Source organism: Eutrigla gurnardus, assembly GCF_963514095.1.
Source record: "Eutrigla gurnardus genome assembly, chromosome: 11".
NCBI classification, from domain to species: domain Eukaryota; kingdom Metazoa; phylum Chordata; class Actinopteri; order Perciformes; family Triglidae; genus Eutrigla; species Eutrigla gurnardus.
In genome coordinates this window covers 24,868,110-24,893,285 of record NC_139925.1, presented here as the reverse complement: position 1 = coordinate 24,893,285, position 25,176 = coordinate 24,868,110, and the positions used below count along the sequence as shown (strand labels likewise).

Genomic DNA, 25,176 nt, shown 5'->3' with positions numbered 1-25,176 from the left:
TGTCTGTAATAGCATCTCCTGTTTGTCTTCTTCCTCATCTTTATGTGAGTCTTCATCTGTCACTTCCTGTAGTTGAACTCCTGTCTGTAATGGCATCTTCTGTTGTTTGTCTTCTTCCTCATCTTTATGTGAGTCTTCATCTGTCACTTCCTGTAGTTGAACTCCTGTCTGTAATGGCATCTCCTGTTTGTCTTCTTCCTCATCTTTATGTGAGTCTTCATCTGTCACTTCCTGTAGTTGAACTCCTGTCTGTAATGGCATCTCCTGTTTGTCTTCTTCCTCATCTTTATGTGAGTCTTCATCTGTCACTTCCTGTAGTTGAACTCCTGTCTGTAATGGCATCTTCTGTTGTTTGTCTTCTTCCTCATCTTTATGTGAGTCTTCATCTGTCACTTCCTGTAGTTGAACTCCTGTCTGTAATGGCATCTCCTGTTGTTCTTCCTCTGCCTCATTCTCTTTTGTGTCCTCATCTGATACTAGGTCTCTAGCATGGCTGTCTTCCTCTGTCTTTTTTGTCTTGTCCTGTTGTTTAATAGTCAGGTCCCTCACGCCTTTTCTATTTCTGGTCCATACAACCCACAGCCAATGACGGTTTTTCTTGTGATCTTGACCAAAAAGGGTTACAGATAGTTCAGACCAGATTTCTGAGGAATACTCTGTTTCTCTGTTTGTAATGTTAACACTCTTCATTGATCTGACAATAGCTTCCATTCCACCTGCCATTGCCCACAAATCTTTCCTCTGAGCTCTGCTTTCTTTTTTAACTCTACCCATTGTCTTTAAATTGCCTCTAACCTAGGGAAAGGGGGACAGGAAAAGCCAAAACCTTCTGTCAAAATAAAGTGAGTTTGTGTAATAAAGTCTTGATAGAGCTAAAATCTACAGTAAAACCATGGTTGACACTTGACACAAGCAGTACATGAACATATCTATACATAACTAAGAACTAAACCACGTAAAAATGTCCTTAATTCGTAATTTCACATTATTCAATTATTTCACAATATGGTTAATGACGTCTTTTTATGCTATTACATATACAGTTTGGAGCTGATATCCAGTAAAATTTCAGTTAGTCGAATATGCACAAAATCTAGCAGAAATGTTTTGTCACGATACCAACATTTTCGTACCGGTACTCGCTCTCTCTCGCGCGAGCGAGTCAGTGCGAGAGAGCGCGCGCGAGCGAGAGAGAGTGCGTGCGCGCGCGAGCGAGCGAGAGAGAGAGCGAGCCAGCATGAGCGAGCGAGAGAGAGAGAGCCAGCGCGAGCGAGAGCGTGGTACCGGTACCAAAATGTTGGTATCGTGACAACACTCAAGTATACAAGCATAGCACAAATATTTTAATAACTACAATGAAAAGATTACTTACATATAACCATGGAGCAGGACTGGAGGCACATTTTAAAGGGAATCCATATGCATAGGCAGTTGATATATTCCTTTGTCCATGATAGAGGTTTTGCAGACTGAAATATCACTGCAGGCAGAGCTTAATTGAAAGTTGCTCCTGATTGGCTAGTGACTTAATCACCCTATCCATCCTGCATTTGATTGGTTCAAGGTAGTGGCAATTGGGCAACCACACCATACTAACATGTAACAAAATCCAAATCCCCCAAATTATACTGAAGCCCTCTCTCACAAACTAATTGTTTAGTATAGTATAGTACCCAACAGGAGTGGTTGAACTGAGGTTTATGATACTACACTGTATTAGTTATTGATTAATATTCCTAATAAAAATTCCCAGAGTTATTATTTTCCCAAATATGTGTTGTAGTGTGATCTGTAGGAGACCAATGAAGTGTATAGTGAGTTTGGTGACACTACACTGTATTATAGTGAAGTTATTGATTAATATTCCTAATAAAAATTCCCAGAAATTATGAAAAATGCCTCTTTTTTTCAAACCAAGTGTTGTAGTGTGACAATGAGGTGACCCTTGGTGCGTGTAGTGATTTTGGAGTCTCTGCACTTTATAACAGTGGAGCTATTGATTAATATAGCAAGATATTAATATTCAAAATTCACCAAAATTATAGAAAGGCACGTTTGATCAAAATAGCTGCTGTAGTATGACAATGAGGTGACCCTTGGTGCGTGTAGTGATTTTGGAGTCTCTGCACTTTATAACAGTGGAGCTATTGATTAATATAGCAAGATATTACTATTCAAAATTCACCAAAATTATAGAAAGGCACGTTTGATCAAAATAGCTGTTGTAGTATGACAATGAGGTGACCCTTGGTGCGTGTAGTGATTTTGGAGTCTCTGCACTTTATAACAGTGGAGCTATTGATTAATATAGCAAGATATTACTATTCAAAATTCACCAAAATTATAGAAAGGCACGTTTGATCAAAATAGCTGTTGTAGTATGACAATGAGGTGACCCTTGGTGCGTGTAGTGATTTTGGAGTCTCTGCACTTTATAACAGTGGAGCTATTGATTAATATAGCAAGATATTACTATTCAAAATTCACCAAAATTATAGAAAGGCACGTTTGATCAAAATAGCTGTTGTAGTATGACAATGAGGTGACCCTTGGTGCGTGTAGTGATTTTGGAGTCTCTGCACTTTATAACAGTGGAGCTATTGATTTTTGTTTGCAGCGTCTTGCTCTTGTCTTGCAATTTGCAGACGGTCCCTGCGCACTCGTCCGGCTGCCGGCGGCGCATAGAAATGAATGTTCTCCGTTCCGCTTGGAGTACGGCTTATTTTTGTAAAAAATCGGGGTTTTGGTCCTTGTAGCTCGTAGTCTATGATATTACGGTGGGGCAGATGCATCATTTGTGTTCGAAAAACGTTTCACTTTAGATTTATTGATCCCGGAAGTTCGAATCTGTGAATATCTTTCCAACTTTACCGAACTGGGTTAGTTTGGATCCGCCGCCGACTCTCCGATTTCCTTGGAGTCTCCAGTGAAATTGTTTGACTTGTTGTGGCTACTCTTGTGTTCCAAAAAAAGTCGATGATCAAAAAACATAAGAGCAGTGTGTGAGGAGGAGGTATACGACTCACTAAATAAAAAGCACTCACGGAGAGATAGTTTGGATCAAAAACGTTGAGATTTATTTACAGCAAATGATCTCCGGGTTGACTTAAATCAAATCAAATAAAATGTAATTCAGTGGTCAAAAAACTATATCACTCCTCACTCCTTCCACAGACAAAAGAGAAGCACTCTCCGAACCAGCTGTCCTCACTCCCTAATCACGGGAGGAGGGTCGCCTGACAAGGAGGAGGGCCCTGACCTGTGTGGCTAAAGAGAAACAATAATAAATAAATAGTGTAAAAAATAATTTTTCTACCATAATCAATCAAAAACAATCAAAAAGAATAATGGTGTCTAAATAGGCTCCAACACCCCCGGAGAAGCAACACAGACAAACAGGCTGTAATAATACGATTTGCCAACAGAAAGTTTAAAATGCAACTGTTGAAGCAAGGGAGGAAACTGAGAGGCTCTGACGTTTTTCTAAATGAGCTCTTGACCAAAAAAAATGCAGACATTGCAAGAAAGGCGAGACTCCTGAGGAAACAGGGGAAAATCCAAAACACTTGGACTCAAAAATATAAATAAATATTAATAGGGTGGGGCCGGTATATCATTAGGGGTCTTGGCTAAGGACCCTTTACTGGTTAATTCTTTTTTTTTTCTTTTCCGCCGGGACCGGGATTTGAACCCCGGTCTCCCGCGTGCAAGTCAGTGAACATAACCACTGTACAGTGTGTGCAGTCACCCGTGCTCAAGCACGTAGTTTGGGGGAGGTAGTTGATCTGTCAGAGACTGTTTGTGACGGAGTTGTCTGATACACCTGCTTTCCCAATTGTCTCCAATCAGCCTACTGATGAGACGAGTGACCCAGTAACGCTTCAGCAGGATAAGTCTACCTCTGAGACAACATCTAAGTTGCCTATGTCTCGTCACAATCTTATCATGGCTCAGAAGGGAGATGCTAGTCTAGCCCGATGTTTTGCCTCTGCTCTTGCTCCAGAGATGGTTAGAAACAAGGAAGTGTCATATTTTGTGGATAATGATGTCCTGATGCGCAGGTGGAAATGTTGTGTGGATTTCGAGAATGAGTGGAGTTATGTGGTTCAGGTTGTCGTGCCTACCTCATATCGACAGTCTGTTTTATCTCTAGGTCATGATCATCCCTGGTCTGGACATTTAGGGATCACAAAAACCTATGACCGAGTTTTAAAGCACTTCTTCTGGCCCGGGTTAAAAAGAGATGTAGCCAGGTTTTGTCGCACCTGTCATGTGTGCCAAGTTACAGGGAAGCCTAACCAGGTCATTAAACCTGCCCCACTTCACCCGATTCCAGCTATGGGGGAGCCGTTTGAGCACGTGCTGGTAGATTGTGTTGGTCCCCTGCCGAAAACAAAGTCTGGTAACCAGTTCCTGTTGACGATTATGTGTGTAGCTACACGGTACCCTGAGGCTATTCCTCTTAGGAAGATAACATCTCAGTCTGTAGTAAAAGCCCTGATCAAGTTTTTCTCTACGTTTGGACTGCCTAAGATAGTACAAACCGATCAAGGTACTAACTTCCTTTCAGGTATATTCAAACAGGTGTTAAAATCATTGTCCATCTCGCACAGAATCTCAAGTGCTTATCACCCTGAGTCGCAGGGCGCCCTTGAAAGGTGGCATCAGACCTTCAAGTCTGTTTTGTGCAAGTACTGTCTGGAGAGCGGTAGAGACTGGGATGAAGGTGTTCCCCTAGCTCTATTCGCAGTCCGAGAAACAGTTCAAGAGTCACTGGGTTTTAGCCCAGCGTAACTGGTGTTTGGCCATGCAGTAAGAGGCCCGTTGGGGGTGTTAAAGGAGCAGCTTATGGAAGAGTCTCCACGTGCCAAACAAAACGTGTTGTCCTATGTGAGCAGGTTTAAAGAGCGGCTGCATGAGGCTTGCAGTGTCGCTAAGGAGAGTCTCTCTGCTGCACAGATCTCTATGAAACGTCAGTTTGATAGAAAGGCACTTCAACGTTCTTTCCAGTCAGATGATATGGTTTTAGTTTTACTCCCCATCCCTGGCTCTTCTATGTGTGCTCGGTTTTCTGGTCCTTATTCTATTGTGAGGAGGTTAAGTGATACTGACTATGTTGTCAGGACTCCTGATAGGCGAAGGAAAACACGAGTGTGTCACATAAACATGTTAAAACGGTACCATCCTAGAGGCGACATGCAGGCTGAGATACGCAGTGACCCCCCTGTGGCCGCTGTGGGAGCTGCGGTGCCAGCAGCTGTGAGTTCTAGTCCTTCTATGCTCACAGTGAGTGATGAGGATGGGCTGAATGGTCCCAAGGTCCAACAACAAACTCCTGGGTTATCCAACTCTGAGATGTTGTTGAACCTTCCTTCCTTAATGCCACACTTGAGTAAAGAGCAGGAAGCTGACATGGTGGGGCTCATTCATAATTTTCCTCGTCTATTTGGAGATGTTCCAACTCGCACTACTGTTTTGCAACATGACATAGATGTAGGTGATGCAAAGCCGATTAAGCAGCATCCCTATCGAGTAAACACAGTGAAGAGGTCACTGATGAAGCAGGAGGTTGCATATTTGTTGGAGCATCACTTGGCACACCACAGTTCAAGTCCATGGAGCTCCCCATGTCTGTTGGTTCCAAAGCCTGATAGCACACCCCGTTTCTGCACGGATTATCGCAAGGTAAATGCGGTCACGGTTCCTGACTCTTTTCCCATGCCGCGTATTGATGACTGCATAGATACCATTGGGTCCGCCTCCTATGTTACCAAGCTGGATCTTTTAAAAGGTTATTGGCAGGTACCACTTTCACCTAGAGCCTCAGAAATATCTGCCTTTGCTACACCTGATACCTTCCTCCAATATTCAGTTATGGCGTTTGGAATGCGAAATGCTCCGGCAACATTCCAACGGCTAGTAACTATAGTGCTGGGAGATGTGCCCAACTGTACAGCGTACCTTGACGATGTGGCAGTACACTCAAGAGAGTGGTCTGATCACATGGGCTCACTGAGAACAGTGTTCCAGCGGTTGGCAGACGCTTCTCTGACCTTGAACTTGGCCAAATGTGAGTTTGGGAAAGCGACAGTGACCTACTTGGGAAAACAGGTCGGCGGTGGAAAAGTACGTCCCCTTGAGGCCAAGGTGGAGGCCATCACATCTTTCCCAGTACCAACCACACGGCGGGAGCTGCGCCGTTTTCTCGGGATGACCGGTTACTACAGAGGGTTCTGTAGGAACTTCTCCTCGGTTGCAGCCCCTCTGACTGACCTGATCAGTCCCTTAGTGTCGTTTGTGTGGTCAGATAGCGCTCCTGGTTTTTATGCACCCTTTTCTATTGAAGTTGATGCTAGTTGTATTGGGGCAGGTGCAGTTCTAACCCAGATGGATTCCGACGGTTTGGTCCATCCTGTAGGGTACTTCTCAAAGAAGTTCAACAGCAGCCAGACACGCTACTCTACAATAGAGAAGGAGACGTTGGCCTTACTGCTTGCTCTGCAGTTCTTTGAGGTATATGTGGGGTCTAGTGTGGAGCCGGTGGTTGTATACACAGACCACAACCCACTGGTTTTCCTGCATCGAATGTATAACCATAACCACCGTTTAATGCGGTGGTCTCTGGTTATGCAAAGTTATAATTTAGTAATCCGCCATAAGAAAGGCGCTGATAATGTTTTTGCTGATGCCCTTCCGGTGTTTAGCCTGTTGCAGGTGGTTATTTTTTGAAAGGGGAACAATAATGGAATATGGTTATGTGGATGGTGTGGGTTATCGTCATGCCATGGGCTGACTCTTTATGGGGGGGAGTGTTATGTCTGGGGTTAAGTATGGTCTTATCTTTTGCAGACATGTCTTGTTTGGTTCTGTTCTGTGGTGTTTTTGTCTCCCTCCTGTCACTTTTCATAGATCTACTCCTGGGCTCATCATCATTCACCCCACCTGTTCCGAGTCAGCAATCAAGCCCTGGGCTCATCATCATTCACCCCACCTGTTCCGAGTCAGCAATCAAGCTTCCCCTCACCTTATATATAGTCCCCTTTGTGTTGAGTTCAGTTGGTCGGCTGTTTTTGGGGAGCAAGCGAGGACAGGTAGTTACTCTGGAGTATACATCTTGCATCACGTAGGTTTACCTGCTGTTGCAAACCCTAGGTTAGAGTGTGCACCACCCACTGTATTTATGGTGCTTAGCACCTGTCAGGGGGGGTTATTGTTTTCTTTGTTTCCTTTGGTGCCACACTAAGTCCTCCTTGCCCCCTGTGCTGCTTGTTTTTTTTTGAGTCAATAAATACTACTGTTTGCCACTTGATTGCTTCTCGGTTTTGTGTCATTGCACCCTCACCGAGAGTCAATAAATACTACTGTTTGCCACTTGATTGCTTCTCGGTTTTGTGTCATTGCACCCTCACCACACGTCTGTTGCCTTATGTTGCGCCCTACTATCGAGTCACCACCAAGGGGCGTAACACTTGTTGTGGCTACTCTTGTGTTCCAAAAAAAGTCGATGATCAAAAAACATAAGAGCAGTGTGTGAGGAGGAGGTATATGACTCACTAAATAAAAAGCACTCACGGAGAGATAGTTTGGATCAAAAACATTGAGATTTATTTACAGCAAACGATCTCCGGGTTGACTTAAATCAAATCAAATAAAATGTAATTCAGTGGTCAAAAAACTATATCACTCCTCACTCCTTCCACAGACAAAAGAGAAGCACTCTCCGAACTAGCTGTCCTCACTCCCTAATCACGGGAGGAGGGTCGCCTGACAAGGAGGAGGGCCCTGACCTGTGTGGCTAAAGAGAAACAAAAATAAATAAATAGTGTAAAAAATTATTATTCGCAATGAGGAGTTCAATGTCTGCCTCAATTTCCTTTAACTGGATGCCATTGAGATAGGGTCATCTCTTCAAATCAGCTTGTGTGATTATGTTTTCTTTTGAGACAGGGATTTTACTTTGTGTGTAAACTTTCGGCAGGTCCAGATATGTGCGGCCCTCCAAGTCCCCCACCTCCAGTCCTCTGACCTCATAGGTCCCTGCAGGCTTCTCCTGTCCCATTGTTCGCAAAAGTATCTCTGTTTTGCGTCCTTTCACATTTAGCTGGTTCATTAGTTTTTCCGTGCAAAACGTTGCCGTGCAGCCGGGATCGAGGAAAGCATAGGTCTGAATGTACCTGCTCCCATTTGCCACCTTAACTCTGACTGGGAGAATCGCAAGTGCACAGTCTCTCCCGGCCCCAGTTGCATCACCTGCTGAAACAAGAGCACTGCTTATGGGGGTTTCTTCTGTCTCAGCAGTGGCCTTTGTTTGATTTTCCTGTTTGGGGCCTTTTGCATTGTAGATATGGAGTACGGTAGGATGTTTCATTTGACAAACTTGACACATTAATCTTCTTTTACAATTTTGGCTTATATGACCTTTTAGTAGGCAACCAAAGCAATGTCCATGGCTTCTTAAGAATTCAACCTTGTTGTCATGTGACTGTTCTGAATCGTGAGCAGTCAATCAGAGCATGCTTCCCATGGCAGAATCCACAGGAAGAGATGACAGGACTGGGTGTGATTTGAGGTGTTGTTTGTGGAACAGCTGATTGCTTTACAGTGCATCCTGCTTTCTCTGTATTCACTGCTACTGAAGTAGCAAAGCTGCTGTTTTTGCCTCTAATTGATTTTGTTTCATTTTTGCCCCTTGGGATAGACCTTTTCATTGTGATTTGGTCTTGAATGTCTCCAAACAATGGATCCAAAAGCATCTTAGCATGTTTATCCACAAAATCCACAAAGTGCTGGAATCTGACTCTCCTTCCGGTTCTCTGTTGTGTCTCATAAGCTGTGGTTCGCCATCTTTCCCGGAGCTTGTAGGGTAGCTTGGATGCTGTTAGCCTTAGGTTTGATGGGATCTCAAGTTCCTCTAAATACTGTAAATCTTGCATTACATTACAGCATCCTCTCAAATACATTGCATATGCATGCAGCATTTTCCCATCCTCAGCTTTAATCGCTGTCCAATTCAAGGCTTTCTCCAGGTAAGCTCCAGAAATCTTTATCTCATTTCCAAAGTGCTCTTTTAAAAGGCGTCTTGCTTCACAGTAGCCCCTGCCTCCATCCATGTGCAAACAGCTGCGAACCAAATCTCTAGGCAAACCAGAGGTGAACTGCTCAAGATAATAGAGTCTGTCCTGATTATTTTTAGTTTTGTCTTCAATCAAGTGTTCAAATGCATGGATAAAAGACTGATATGCCAATGGGTTACCATCAAACACAGACATTTCTCTCACAGGTAATTTAGACAGGTTTTGCTGTGAGACAATCAGTTCTGCTATGTCATTTTGTCTTTGAATAACCACATCCAAGTTATCATGGGCAGCATTAACGCCCCTGTCTGAGTAATCTTGTGCCGTATGGGTTATGGTGTGATTATGATTTGCAGTTTCAGGCTTGTATGTTTGAGTTACATTCTTTATTTGAGGTTTATTTTGTGGGGTGTGTCTCATAGTGGGAGGTCTTGAGAGACTCATGGGGGTAGGTCTGGGAAGACCTAAGATGGTTTGGTGAAGTGGAGTTTTGGGTATGGCACCTAATTGCATAAATTCCACATTGCTCTCCATTGTTTCTGGTTCATGGAGAGAGTCATAATACTCATTCATGCCATCGCCTGGAGCTTCCTGCTCCACCTCCTCGCTTTGAAGAATCTTTATTTTGGCAGCCGATGCTGCGAGGTCTGCATCCAACTCCATTTTCTCCATCTTTGATTTCAGTTTTGTTTCCTCCAGTTGCAAAGCGAGCTTTTCTTTCAGTGCGGCAGCTCGTGCCATTGCAGCAGCTTGATCCGCCTTGGCCTTTTTTAACTCTGAGGAGACTGAGGAAATGGAAGACGAAGACTTTGATTTGCGTGATCCATTTGATATGCTGTCCAGTGGTCCAACTTTTGACTGTGCAATTTCTCTTTTCCATATTTCAACCTCTTTTGCGAAATAATTCAGGTTCATTATTCTGGGTTCATACCAGTCATAATAATCAGTTTCCTTTTCACCCTCTGATAAGAGTTCTTGCACAGATTTATGAGCATTTATAAATTCATCCACAGCTCCTTTAAACGCTTCAAATGTGTCACTGACTTTATCAACATTTCCAACATCAGTCATCAAAGCCTTTATTTCATTAATTTCCCTCGTGCACGCTCCCAATCTGCCTCTGCGCGAAGCGAAGCGCGATCTCCGCTCCTCAGACTCAGTTGCGGTCTCAGGTGCTTTCTCCGCTGCTGTCCCCGCTGCTGCCTCAGCTGCGGACTCAGTTGCAATCTCAGGTGTGTCAGACATCATCACAAATTCCTTTAATTAGTTTATCCTTAAACATCCTTCCAACATCCCCGTTTCATTGCAGTCCACATCCACAGTCCACAACTTTGCATCCCGCAGTGTTCAATTGTTTCTTTGTAGCGCAGCGGCCCATTCATTCATAAAGCCGATCAGCTGATTTTACTCACGGCTTCCTCTTGTGTCGGCGGGGGTTCGCCTGGATCCGCCGCCGACTCTCCGATTTCCTTGGAGTCTTCAGTGAAGTTGTTTGACTTGTTGTGGCTACTCTTGTGTTCCAAAAAAAGTCGATGATCAAAAAACATAAGAGCAGTGTGTGAGGAGGAGGTATACGACTCACTAAATAAAAAGCACTCACGGAGAGATAGTTTGGATCAAAAACATTGAGATTTATTTACAGCAAACGATCTCCGGGTTGACTTAAATCAAATCAAATAAAATGTAATTCAGTGGTCAAAAAACTATATCACTCCTCACTCCTTCCACAGACAAAAGAGAAGCACTCTCCGAACCAGCTGTCCTCACTCCCTAATCACGGGAGGAGGATCGCTTGACAAGGAGGAGGGCCCTGACCTGTGTGGCTAAAGAGAAACAATAATAAATAAATAGTGTAAAAAAAATAATTATTCGCAATGAGGAGTTCAATGTCTGCCTCAATTTCCTTTAACTGGATGCCATTGAGATAGGGCCATCTCTTCAAATCAGCTTGTGTGATTATGTTTTCTTTTGAGACTGGGATTTTACTTTGTGTGTAAACTTTCGGCAGGTCCAGATATGTGCGGCCCTCCAAGTCCCCCACCTCCAGTCCTCTGACCTCATAGGTCCCTGCAGGCTTCTCCTGTCCCATTGTTCGCAAAAGTATCTCTGTTTTGCGTCCTTTCACATTTAGCTGGTTCATTAGTTTTTCCGTGCAAAACGTTGCCGTGCAGCCGGGATCGAGGAAAGCATAGGTCTGAATGTACCTGCTCCCATTTGCCACCTTAACTCTGACTGGGAGAATCGCAAGTGCACAGTCTCTCCCGGCCCCAGTTGCACCACCTGCTGAAACAAGAGCACTGCTTATGGGGGTTTCTTCAACACGGTCTCACCCCTTGCCGTCACATACTGCCGTTTGGTCATTTAGCCCTGACGTCCTAAGCCGACGTTGAGGGGGGGCCCCTCTTCGTCGCTTGGCACCGTAAAGGGTCATCCGATAGATTTGAATGCAAATCCCTCATCTTCGTATTTTGACGGAAAGGGGTTAGCCATCCAGCGTTTTGCCTGTGCTGGAAACATACATTTTCGTGGGGCAGAAACCAATTCCTACCACGTTTTATTTTTAAAAGTTTATCTACATTAAAATGATATTTTAAGACTGTACTTTTTCATTAAGATTTATATTTTTGCGCAATTTTGTGCAACGCGTCACTGTGTGCGACGATCCAAGACACCTTTGCCCAGCGCCTCTGCTAGCTAGCTAGATTAGCTAACTTGACCTCTTGGTGCTAGTTCATTGATATTGATTTGGACGTGTACTTTTCGCATTGGCAGATATTTGTGACAAGTTACATATATGTGTAACACATTTGTACCTCATTTATGGGCCAGCTAAATGTTGTGTTCAGGGCTCAAAATTATTTTTTTGAACTTTTTTTTCTTGGGCAGTTATTCATATTGTAATATGTAGTTTGGTGATCTACTCTATTTTGATTTGGTTTTCTCTTTATCTGCAGGTACCTTTATCCCTGTCCAGCATCCTAATTCATTCATCCCAATTCAACATAGAGAAAAAGGCACTTTTAAGAGCCACATTTGTCTTGTATCTTGTCTTATTTGTATTGTTTATTGTCTTGTTATTTCTCTCTCTCTCTCTCTCTCTCTCTCTCTCTCTCTCTCTCTCTCTCTCTCTCTCTCTCTCCCTGTCTCCCCCTCTCCCCTACTGCCTCTGAGTGGTGGTCGCGAATATCCCTGCAATCCACTGAAACTGTACAGGTTGGGATCAGAAAATATATATATATTTTTTTGTCATTCATGGATAGAGACTGGCATATAATAACTAGTTAATGCACCAAATGAAATGTGCAGGAGTCTGCACAATATAGGCCAGCCTATATTAGCTATGAATGCTGTTGGTATGAAGTAATCAAACTTCACTTTTGTGAGGAATGTCAGTATTCAAAGATGGTTTATTACTACAGGAAAGCAAACAGCTCGCTTTCTGGCGTCTTTCTGTTTCACACTTTTTCTGCACTTATGTCATTAGCCAACTTGCAAACATCCAGAGCTAGTACTACCTTTGATAATGTTAGAATAGTGATAAATTAAGCTTAGCCAACTGGTGTATGACAGATGCTAATATTTTAACTAGCTCTGTCTTTCTTCAATATGTGCGTTTGTACTCTTGTATGATATTTCATATTTATTTTTTTTGTGTGTGTGTGTACACTTCAGAATGCCGAAGCCAAAATTCAGGCCCTGCCCAAGCTGCCAGGTCCGTCAGCAGGCCAACAGGAAAACCTGCAATGCTTGTTACACCACGCTGCCAAACAAGCGTATTTTAAAGACGGAGCACATCAATGATGACTGGGTCCAGGGGGTCATGAAAAATAAAAATGCATCACGGGTGGTGGCCTCTGCCCAAATTGCTGTAAGTAAAAATGCTCATACTACATTAATTGAGTGGGAATCAATATTAAGGCCAAAGTACATACAGTATTTACATGAACATGCACAGCCATCTGTCTGTCCTAAGGGGACAAACCACACCATACATCCCTATTAAACTGCTTTTGCTTCACACATCACACATGACGCTCAAGTGATAAATATATATCACATGCAAGTTGCTCTAACAAACAGCTCCTCATACACTATATGAAATGATACTTTAATTCTATGCAGGCGGGCTCCTGTTGTAAAAATTGTTCAAAGTCAGCATGGAGTGGACGCCATCTTCATTACTGTCACAACATCTGATTAACTATTTTCAAACGAAATCGAGCACTGACAGTTGCAATTCAAATTACTATTTATGTGTTTTAATTTTACAATACGTCTTTAATCTCATGGTTAACACTTAAACATTAAAAACTATTTGGCAGATTGGGTCTTTAAATATTAGATGGACTGCCATTTATGTAGTAATGTAGTAACATAATGTATTGCAAATGTGCTAATTACTTTGTTTCATTTCAGGTCAAAAAACGTTCTGCTTTGGGCTATAAGCCCATCTTGTTCATTAGCAGGAGGCACAAAGGCACAGGCAAGTTGGTGGCAGATGTAGTCACGCATCTGCCACGAACACAAATCAACTCAGCTTTTTTAAAAAGCATGATGAAGGCATACGACTCCATCATCAAATCAGATGGTAAGATGCAGATTTTATGCAGAGTTCAGAGTATAGAGTTTTAGTGTTTTCCGTTGATTTTTCTGATGATGTGTACAGAATTTATATTTTTGCTAACTTCACAACAGATACCCCACAACAGATACCCCAGCCCTAGAGTTCTCAACGGGCCTGAAAATTACAGCCCGACCCGACCCGAATGGCCCGCGGGTTTTTAAACCCGAACCCGACGCAGCCCGACACACCAGCATGAATTGTCGGCCCGAACCCGACCCGAACCCGACCCCCCGCGCGCCTGCATTGTTTTCCTCATACACTTGTTATCACGATCAGACAGACAGCAGATGTGAATTCAAATGAAACTTTATTTAAAATTAAAAGATTTAACACAAACAACCGAAACTTTAAATAGCCTATATAAATAAATATGCCGTAAATAAATATTAAATTAAATCTTCACACACTATAAAAAGAACTCAAACACTTCAATCAGGCAACTATTTCACACCACACATCGTAAACACTAAAATGGACACACAATAGGCATCTAAGTGGAGGTTTATAAGGCATCGTGGAGGAACAGGCGTGTCCTCCTCTCCTCAATGGTACGGCCAGCCACACTGAACAGTCTCTCGCTGCTGTCAGGTGTGCGTCTGCCCCATGAAGCAGGCAGCCAGATTGACCAAACGTGAACAGCGATGATTCACAGCAAACAATATATAATTTACAACCTACAATTTTTTTTATTTTTTATTTTTTATTTTTTAATGAAATGTGTTTTATAAAAAAAGGAAGCCCGAGGCCCGACCCGACCCGGCTCATTTGCGTATATTTTTTCGGCCCGGACCCCGTCGGGTTTGTCGGGCTGGGCCGACCCGTTGAGAACTCTACAACAGACACACGAAAGATAATACAAGTCAACAGGGGTAAATGTTAGGACCACAGTCCAGATTGTGTAGAGTGGCTAATGTAGCCTGTAAGACGGTGAGATGGATAGTGGATACTAGCAAAAGTGATGTGATGGTTGGGGCAGAAAGAGACTTTTCTCTGCAGCTGATGTGATGAACTTCAGCTCCATGCCAAAAACAGAGCCAGCACTCCTTAGCCGCCTGTCCTAGTGGCCCTCTTCTTAATGCTGCCTCCCCAGCACACAACAGCATAAAAAAAGACTCTGGCCATGACAGTGCTGTTTAGTCTTGTTCAGAGTCACTCCCGGTATGGTCCTCAGAATCACTGTCAAAGCTGATGTTCTGTTCAGTCAGAACTTGCACGTAACACTTCTTTGCATGCTTTGACATGCTGTTGCTTGCTTTTAAGTTCTTCAACGTCATGCTCTGTAGACCTAGGATCCCATCTTGTTGCAGGCCCCACGTCTCACCTTACACGTAAAAACACATAGAGCCTTTATTCAATAGCAACTTTCTGATATATTGTAATGTATGCCAAATATAACTACAATACATACCTGATGTCATATTCGAGAGCTGAGATGACATCTGTTTCAGGGTGTCTGCACGGGTGCAAATACACCTCCAATGATTATGCATTTCTGCAACAAGAATCCTCTTCTCCTCCTCGAGTCTCCTCACTGCCATCACCAGGTCAAAAACCTTCCTCTTCATCCTTAGATCTACAGAGTCTGGAATACATAGATGAAACATAAGTCAGTTCGAGTTCACATCAACGGAATTGTGTACATACCACTGTGTGGAAGCTGCCATGGCCAAACAACCTCGTCAGACAGAATGGTGTCCAGGGTCAGGTTTTCTGTGTTTGGAACCATGGCGTTGTATTTTTCCACAGCTGAACTTAAGATTTTTTTTTCCTCCCGGATCTTTCGGCGGATCCGAGCACGTCCTTTGCAACCGTCATTGCCTTTGTAAAGACGCAGGGACCTCCTCTTAACACTAGCGACCAGCTCCTCGATTCGGCTGGTCACAGCAGCAACATCAGCATCATTTGGGGATGTCGTTGCTGAGAAGAAGAAATGAAGATATAAGAAATATGCTTCTTGATTTCATGAAGAAATATTATTTCTGGTGTATGGGCAAGCGAGCCTCAACAATCTCTGTAACTGAGAGGCTACACTTGTAGCTAAGGTTGAGTATAGTTAGGTTAGATCTTTATTGTCCCCATGGCGATAATCTTTTCCACAAGTCATCAGCAATCAGAGTATGTGCTCTTCCACTACGATTACAATGAACCTCTTTGGAACTGCAGCCAAGCTTAGTCAGTTTAGTACACCTGACACACAGGTTTAAGGCTACGTGCAGTTGCTACAAGCTAAATTCAAACCATGAAAAGAAATTCACAGTGAGAGAGCTATTAAAAGAAGCTTGTGTCGATGACAATACAAAACAAATATGTTTATACTTTCATAATTCTACAAGCACAGAAGTGATACATCGAGCAGCATATCAAACGGTATATTCTACCTTCTGCCCACTCATTGACATCAATGGTCCAGCTCTCCAGTTGTTTGTCTGTGATGTCCATTTCCATTTTCAGAGCCTCCAAGTTATGCAGCTGGCTTCGCAGGGTTGTTGTGGCCTTTAAACACAAATAAAAAATGACAATGTGGGAATTGCCTACAACGTTGAATATTCTTGATAAGGAATGTAAAGTGCCTTCACTATTAGAAAACCACATACAATTAATACTGATTAAATATACAGTATATTCGTATATACATGGACTATCAATATATGTGGTATGAAATATGTGTAAATTACATTTTATATCAAGACACAAAATACAATTGACACTACATATAGAACCATCCGTATATTCCACTGTATCTGGGCAAGTCTATATTTTTGTGATATATGCCACTTTTACAATATTGTTATGCATGTTGCAGAAGGGAAAACTGGTGTCTTTACCTTCTGATATCGGCGGGCAAGCGTGGAAGCCAAGTTGTCAAACTTGTGCTGGTTCCAGCGCATGGCCATGATCGTCAGCATGTCTATGCGTCCTGCAAACATCAAAAATATGAGATGATCATCCTTCTTTCAAAAAGCAGTAGTAGAAGAAACTGTGCAGACTTGTTGGGTACCACAAACTTTTCCCAGATAATAAATCACAGTATAGTACTATGGTACTAACCCGCTGTCTTGTTCCATTTGACTACTCACCCATGAAAGGGCTAGTGTGGAAATAGCACAGGATAGTGAAGAAATAGCATGAAACAGTGGCGCAGGACAGTAGGCAAATGGCAGAGAGCACTATGGCAGGACAGTAGGTGAATGGTATGGTATGCCCAACCAACAACAGTACAGTACATTTCTTTTTATCACATTGCCCCTCATTATCCTCACTTTAAATAACATAGGATGATGGTATTGTAATCCATCCATCCATCTGTGTTGAATATTCTAAGCTTTATATTTTCAGAGTCAGCATATATGCATGAGCTCAAAGTGGCTCACCATTGTCACCAGGATCAAATTGTACCGGTTACCATACCTGCTTTTGACATGTGCTTGGTTGTAACAGCAATCCTCGAGAGGAAGGCGTTGCACTGCTCCACCTCTTCCCCAAGAGTCGAACCAGCCCCCTCCTGATATGCTCCGCTCCATTTTACCTTTAAAAAGAAAACAAAAAAAGAAAACCTTAATGGCAACAATCTTATGCAGGTTTTCAGGGAACAGAACATCTCATTGACAATCATTTTTTCTTACCTCACATTTGAAATCGTGGGCTTTGGCATGAAACACTGAAAGAAATGGCCTCATGGTGAGGAGATGCTGAAGCTCAGGGCATTTCTCTGCCACTCTTCGGAGGTGTGGCCAGTACTTACATGCCACATCCATGGCAAAAAATGTCACTGGCTTACAGGCTATTTCTTTTTGGAGGAACAGGGGGTAGGCAAAAATCTCCCCCCTGAACATATTGAGGGCACGAAGAAGAACCCCATGACGACACACAGCGAGTTCCAGGCCCTCCTCGTCTGTTTTCCCTGATGACTTAGTAGATGTTTCACGTGCCGCTGACCACTGCCCTCCACAGACACCTCTTCCAGAGGCCTACAACATGGAAGATGGTTAACAGTCCAAACTTGTTCAAAAAATGCCCTCTTTGTTTTATAGGTAAATATAATGTTTTGTGCAAGTTTACATGACTGGTTGAGGAATGGACATAGTCCACGAATCTTGAAACGTCATCATCTTTTGCAATGAAGACGCCATCAAAGATGGCTGGTTCCTCAGATCTAAATAAAAGACATACTTAGACTTTCAATATTCATATGATTTTCAAATTCACAACAGTTACTTTCAAAATGATGAGCTGTCTATGCAAACACAAGATTTAGTAATTACCTTGCAGCACTCTTGAACCTATAGTGCTTGCGGTTCCCATCAACTGAGACCACAAGCATGCCTGGGCTGCACGCTGGGCAGTCGAAGTGGTCCTCCCTGCACAATTTCTCCACTTTGTATCGGACGGCCTCCCACTCCAAAAAGCTGGTTCGGAAGCTGTCTGCTGTGATGTTCCCAGTCTGATTCAAAAGAGAACAGTAACAGAGAACAAGAAATTAAAGAACTTAGACAAAGGGTCGCAGGTGTATAAATGTTAATGTAGTGTAATATAGTGTTAATGTTCATGTATCATGATCATATCATATAACTCACAGTATTATCTCTTGAGTTACTGAACTTATTTAATACTTACACGGCCAAAGCGGATAGTCCGTCTGTCCAGCATTCTTAAAAATGCTTGGCTTGACATCCCTGGTGCTGCCATCTTCACCTCTTCAAAAGAATAAAGGATGTCCAAAGCATATGCCGTTGCAAAGTGAGAGGTGGCAGGCCAGTAGTCATTGGAGACTATGTCATCCAGTCCAGGAGTCCATGAGGCTTCACAAGCCTCGCATCGAATCTCAGGCAATTTGAGATCATATCGCCCTGGAAAAAAAAGAAATATATATATGTAAGGCACAGCCGAGCTAGTATGTGCTTATGTTTGTTATTTAGCAGACGCTTTTGTCTAAAGCGACATACAAAAATACAACAATCAAAATTAACATCAATTTGTAATTTTAATTATAATGTAAATCATAAAATAAGCTTAGGAGAGAATAAAAAGATATAAAATCCCAGGAAATAGGAACAGGTGCCAACATCAGTAACCCTCATTGATGTTGCAGGTGTTAAAAATCCATTTTGCAACAAACATCACTCATACAAACCAGATCATTTGAATGACATAACAGTCGCTCATTAGATGAGTGCAGTGGTCTAGATGGGGTGTAAGGTATGCGGTCACAACGTGAAGCGGAGTGGCCTTTAGGCTACACCTCGGAGTGCATTAACATTTTGATATTCGAACGTCGCAAAGTCCATTATTTTGCTTCTACCACTGTTGCCAAAAATTATGCTCATAAACTTTCAAAATGTGGTCAAAAACTTTATGAGATGTGCAAATATCTGAATTTTAATACACATTCTAACATCACAATGGGAGATTTAGCCAACCATTTGTATAATCACATACAGATAATACATTTGCGTCTGCATGATGCCGTCATATTATCCATCCATCCATTTTCTACCGCTTATCCTGTATTCAGGGTCGCGGGGGGGCTGGAGCCGATCCCAGCTGTCATTGGGCGAAGGCAGGGTACACCCTGGACAGGACGCCAGTCTATCGCAGGGCCGACATGTAGAGACAAACAACCATTCACGCTCACATTCACACCTACGGGCAATTTAGAGTCATCAATTAACCTATCCCCATGCATGTCTTTGGACTGTGGGAGGAAGCCGGAGAACCCGGAGAGAACCCACGCTTACACGGGGAGAACATGCAAACTCCACACAGAAGGAACCCGGGCCGACCCGGGGATCGAACCCAGGACCCTCTTGCTGTGAGGCGAGAGTGCTACCCACTACACCACCGTGCAGCCCCGCCGTCATATTAATATGTCATAATAATATGATATTAATATGTCCATATTAAGATGACCCTCAGCGTCTTTGTGTTTAGAGTTGATATGGTGTGTGATCAGGAAATAGCTGTGGGTGACATTCTGCAGCCACTTTTACAGAATTGACCCCATCCCGACCCCTGAAGTTCTTCTTACCATTCATTGTAACCACAACTATGGACTTTCCTGCGATGACACGGGATGATCCTCGTGGACAGCTGCATATTTCTGCTGGCATCTCCAAAGGTATAAGACGCTCTTAGAAAAAAAGAAACATGTATGAGAAATAAAGCACAACATATGTATTTACTGGCAGCTATTTTGAAACCAGGTAGGACTTCATGGCTTCATCAACTGATCAGAAATCAGTATTCAGTTTTCCAGGTGATAACTGGAAAAAATATAGTCTGAGAAGGGGACTCTCAAAAACTACAACTTACCACACTGGGTAAGAACACTCTCCACAACACAGGTTGTCGGAGGCAATGGTTCAAAGAAACCATGCATCATCGAATCCCTGTTGTGGAAGACTCTATCTCGATGGACCCTGATGTCACACTGGCCACAGAGGAAAGGGTGTGGTCGGCAGTCACAACAGCGGATAACTGCTGGATGGTCTGGACATTGTTGGCAGACTCGAGTTGCCACCTGCCGTTGTTTGCCCACCATGGTGTTGACCAGCCGGGATCTCTCTTTCGCCCACCACCCTGAGATCAGACTCTTTCGAGTCGACCAGTCGGTTGCGGCTTGAGGTGGTGTATCATCCACATACAGGTCCTTAGCCAGTGAGCACTCAAGCTCTTGAAGGAAAGACTCTGTTAAGACAATGCACAACACTGAAAACCAACGGCTTATAACAACAAAAGATAATGGCATTGAATAACAGTCATTTTGAAATGTGTAATGTTATCTGTTATCTATTGATCAAACACAAAACAATCAAAACACAAAACTATGAAATGTACATTCCTATCGTAATAAATGAACATACTGTTTTGCATCAGTGCAGACAAAATAAAGAACATACCAGCAGTAACTGAAGGAAAGTTGCTGGTCACTTCCCCACTGGTTTCCAGAGCCATGACAGGAGGAGAGACACCAGTCTTCCGAGTCTGGCTGTGACTGGGACCTGCTGTAGCAAAAAAGCTGTTGCTTTTTACACTCAATGACACAAACTTTTAACGTCTCAGTTTCCTTGATGCTAGGCACAGGTATGTAATAATAACCTCAGATATGTTCTAATTCAGACCCAAGACTTGTGATCATGTTGTATACCATTCCAAGATAAACTAGATCTGGAGATAAAGTCTACATTTCAATTAACACAAATGTAAAACAAATCTGACCTGCTTGTTTTCGGGATGATCTGGGTCTGCCATAAATAATGTTTCCATCGCAGTCCCTCTTAATCCACCTAACACCTTGATTGCGGTTTGATGGCTGGCTGGTGGATGGTTCTGCCTCCTGGTGCAAGCTGATGAGCTGTTGGAGGTTTTGGAGGTGAGCCTGATGTTCAGCCTGAACCTGGTCACTCAACTCCTTCTGGAGCCGGTTCGGCTCAGGATCAGACATTGTACAGGGAGGGAGAGAGGGCAGGTGAGGGGAGAGGGAGGGAGAGAGAGAAAGAGAGAGAGATACACTGTAAGATAGTAAAAGAGAGAACAGAAAGTAGAGAGACTGACAAGATACAATACAAATGTGGCTCTTAAAAGTGCCTTTTTGTTGTTATAGGGTGCTGCTAATCAGTAGTTGGAAGTGACAGGGATAAGGGAACCTGTTGAGAAAGAGAAAAACAAATCAATATAATATAGAATAGATCACCAAACTACAAATTACAATATGAATACTTTAAGTGATGTGTAAGTCCATACTTCACATTAAATAGTTACAAATTCAGTTCACACAGATTAAAAATGAATAGTTCACGTTTTTAATACACCATTTCAATAGTTCACGTTCAGTTCATTTTATTTAAGCTATAAAATGATCCTTAACCTAGCCCTATTATATGGTATCTTTGGTGTCCATGGATGTTTACGAGCTTGCAAATAATTTAATTGAAGTCTGGCAATTGATGGCGTTGTGACAAGAACTTGCCAGGGTTAACTTGAATCCAACATTTTTATTCAGATTTCAATCTCACATAGTCTGAGCTAGTTCAGTGACTAGCAACTAGATTGCATTCAGTTCATCGTTCTAGAAAACATAGCGTGTTCTCCTGGCTAACTATTAGCTAACTATGTGTAGCACTTAGGGTTGCCACCTTTTAAGGCGGGTCCACACCGGACCGAAAATCGGCGTCTTTGAGAGTCGGCGTCCGTGACATGAGTCTCCTTGGTGTGGTCGCTCGAATCGGCCCACGTCGGTGTTCATTTCAGCCGACTCAAATGTATAATCCGCCATTCGAGTCGGCCATATTAAGTAGCCCGACTTTTTTATTTTTTTTGAGAATTCATATTCGATGATTCAGCATTGTGATATTCCTGTAATTCAGACAGGAGATCACAATACTGTTCTTCAACCATCCAAAGATAGAACTGGTGGAAAAGATGATCATCAAGGTCAAAAGCGATACGCTCTTACGTCCATGATGTCCGCAATGGAATTAGTTGATATTTGGAGAATAAAGAATCCGGATCTAATTAGATACACCTGGCGAAGAAATGCATTGGCAAGTAGAATAGATTTCTTTCTTATTTCTTTCGCCTTAATGGTAAAAGTTAGTGAAGTAATGATTGACGAAAGATTTCGGTCTGATCATTATCTTATTACATTAAAACTAGATTTTACAGACACCATGAGGGGAAGGGGGTATTGGAAGATGAATCAATCATTACTAGAAGATGAGACGTTTATTTGTAAATCCAAGCAATTTATTTTGGATTTTTTTTCCTTTAACGCTGGTTCTGCAAATCCACATATTGTATGGGATACTTTCAAATGCGCTTTTCGAGGTCATGCGATAAAGTACTCAGCATGGAAGCATAAACAAAATTGTAACAAAGAAAAAATGTTGTTAGAAGAGGTGCAAAATACTAGGGATCGTATAGATGCAAATAAATCAGGCTGTATCGACCAAGACCTACAGTTACTAGATGATAAAGAAAAAGAATTGGAGAGGCTGAATCAGAATAAAATAAAGGGCATCATATATATAAATAAAGCAACATGGATGGAGCATGGAGAAAAATGTAATGCATATTTCTTACAGCTTCAAAATAGAAATATATCTAGGAAGAACATCTCAAAACTGATACATGATGATGGAACGAATATTACATCTGCAAATTATATACTTAATGCGTTAATGAAGTATTATAATGACATTTTTAATGATACTTCTCATTCAACAAATCCTTCCTTGTTTGAGTACATAAAGCCATGCTCCTATCCAAAACTTACAACCCCACAAAAGTTATTGTGTGAAGGCCCTATAAATGAAGAAAATGTATATGAAGCTATATGTTCATTTCAAAATGGAAAAACCCCTGGATTAGATGGACTGCCAATAGAATTTTACAGAACCTTTTTTGATGAAATAAAAGATCCCTTACTTGCCTCTTATAACTTCTCTTTTGATGTGGGTCATCAGTCTGATACTCAAAAGGAAGGTTTAATCTCATTGTTATTAAAGCATGATGCAGAAGGACAGGCTAAGGATCCGGTAAAATTGAAGAATTGGAGACCCCTTACACTCCTGTGTTGTGATGCACGCATATTAGCAAAATGTTTAGCACTTAGAGTAAGAAAGGTTATAAAAGAATTAATACATTTTGATCAAACGGGTTTTCTAAAAGGTCGCTTTATAGGTGATAATATTAGACGTCTCCTGGAAATAATCGAATATTATGAAGAGAGAAAATTGCCTGGTCTCGTGTTCATAGCAGACTTTGAAAAGGCTTTCGATATGATTAAATGGAAGTACATATACCAATGTTTACAAATTTTTAATTTTGGTGAGACCTTTATAAAATGGGTTCATGTATTATATAAAAATCCTTGTAGTAGAATTATAAATAATGGTCATATCTCAGATCCAATTACATTGTCAAAAGGTGTCAGACAAGGATGCCCCCTTTCGGCATATTTATTTATTCTTTCAATCGAAATGTTGGCCATAAGAATAAGAAATAATGTTAATATTAAAGGTTTGGAGATTAATGGTTTAGAATCCAAATGTTCTTTTTATGCAGATGATGCTTCTTTTCATGTTAAAGCGGATAGCCTCTCTTTAGGCTCCCTTATATCGGAATTAGAGCTCTTTGCCTCGTTATCAGGATTGAAACCAAATTATGAGAAATGCTCTATCCTTAGAATTGGATCATTAAAGAGAACTGACTTCCAAGTTCCATGTACGGTGCCGATGAAGTGTTCTGATGGCCCTGTGAATCTATTAGGAATACATATACCGGTGGACAACAGTCTTTTGGTGAAATTTAATTTTGATTTAAAATTGAAGAAAATGGATAAAATTCTCCAGGCCTGGAGAGGGAAACATCTTACTATTTATGGAAAGGTTACTGTAATTAATTCACTAATACTTTCACAATTTACTTATCTTTTACAGGCTCTGCCTTCTCCTGATACAACTTTATTAAAAGCATATGAGAAAATAATTTTTAATTTTATTTGGAATGGTAAACCTGATCAAATTAAACGTAGTTATCTGTATAATGTACAGGAGAATGGAGGCTTGGGATTGAAAAGCCTTTCAATATTAGATTTAAACTTAAAAGCTGTATGGATACAACGATTATATAATAACCAAGAATGGTTTTCATCCAAATTATTTTCTGCTCAATGTGGTCCCTTAATTGGAAAAGTGTACCCTTTTTTTCAGTTGTGTCCGGCCTCGGTGGTACGTTTATCTGCTTTTTTTGCCCGACCTCTCCCCCTTTTTTAGAAATTCACTTTCTTTATGGCTTCAGTATCAGTTTTCTTTACCAAATAATTCCTTGGAGATTAGACAACAGATATTATGGCTAAATGAAAATATCTGTATAGACAAAAAACCTGTGTGCTGGCAAAGATTGTTAAATAAGCATATTTATTTTGTAAATGATTTATTGAATAATGAAGGAAAATTCCTTACTTTTGAATCTTTCATTTTTAAATATGGAGATGTGTGTTCAGAATTGAATTATACGCAGTTACTTTACACAATTTCTTCATCCTGGAAATCAAAGATAGAAAAACATCCGGAAGATTTAAGAGTATGCCGCCCTCATATTAAGAATTCTAAATGGTTGGGGCAGAAGAAGATTAATTTTGACATGTATAGGTTTTTTATGTATTCTAAAAATATAGCCGCCCAACCATATTATTTTCAAGCACATTGGGAAAGTATTTTTGATACCCCACTTCCTTGGTTGGATTTATTTAAAAATATGTACAAATCTTCTTGTTCCACATATTTATGGATGTTTCAGTTAAAAATATTCTATAAGATATTACCAACAAGGAAGATGCTTAAAATATGGAGAATAACAGACAATGATAAATGTAGATTTTGTGGGGATGAGGAAGAAGACATTATGCACTTATTTTGGTATTGTCCAGAAGTTGCTCTTTTTTGGCATTATGTGGCTATTTGGTTATGTGACCAAGGA

General features: G+C 41.6%; 1 protein-coding gene and 2 long non-coding RNA genes across 3 annotated transcripts; all 3 read right to left on the bottom strand.

Annotated features, from left to right (window-relative positions):
- Positions 1-15,271: 15,271 nt before the first annotated feature.
- LOC311020734 (uncharacterized protein) lies at positions 15,272-17,453 on the bottom strand (the record flags this gene model as incomplete). Its single annotated transcript, XM_084020939.1, has 6 exons — positions 15,272-15,280; positions 15,374-15,615; positions 16,077-16,191; positions 16,524-16,615; positions 17,107-17,224; positions 17,322-17,453. 6 exons carry the CDS (start codon positions 17,451-17,453, stop codon positions 15,272-15,274), a joined length of 708 nt encoding a protein of 235 aa, XP_083877065.1.
- A 36-nt stretch (positions 17,454-17,489) lies between these two features.
- On the bottom strand, positions 17,490-18,422 carry LOC311021003. Its single transcript, XR_014597965.1, has 4 exons — positions 18,313-18,422; positions 17,961-18,139; positions 17,758-17,851; positions 17,490-17,666 (listed from the first exon to the last, which is right to left on the bottom strand). It is a non-coding gene; the product is annotated as an uncharacterized lncRNA (long non-coding RNA).
- A 1,787-nt stretch (positions 18,423-20,209) lies between these two features.
- Positions 20,210-21,071, bottom strand: LOC311020741. Its single transcript, XR_014597924.1, has 3 exons — positions 20,914-21,071; positions 20,595-20,696; positions 20,210-20,382 (listed from the first exon to the last, which is right to left on the bottom strand). It is a non-coding gene; the product is annotated as an uncharacterized lncRNA (long non-coding RNA).
- Between the last annotated feature and the right edge of the window lie 4,105 nt (positions 21,072-25,176).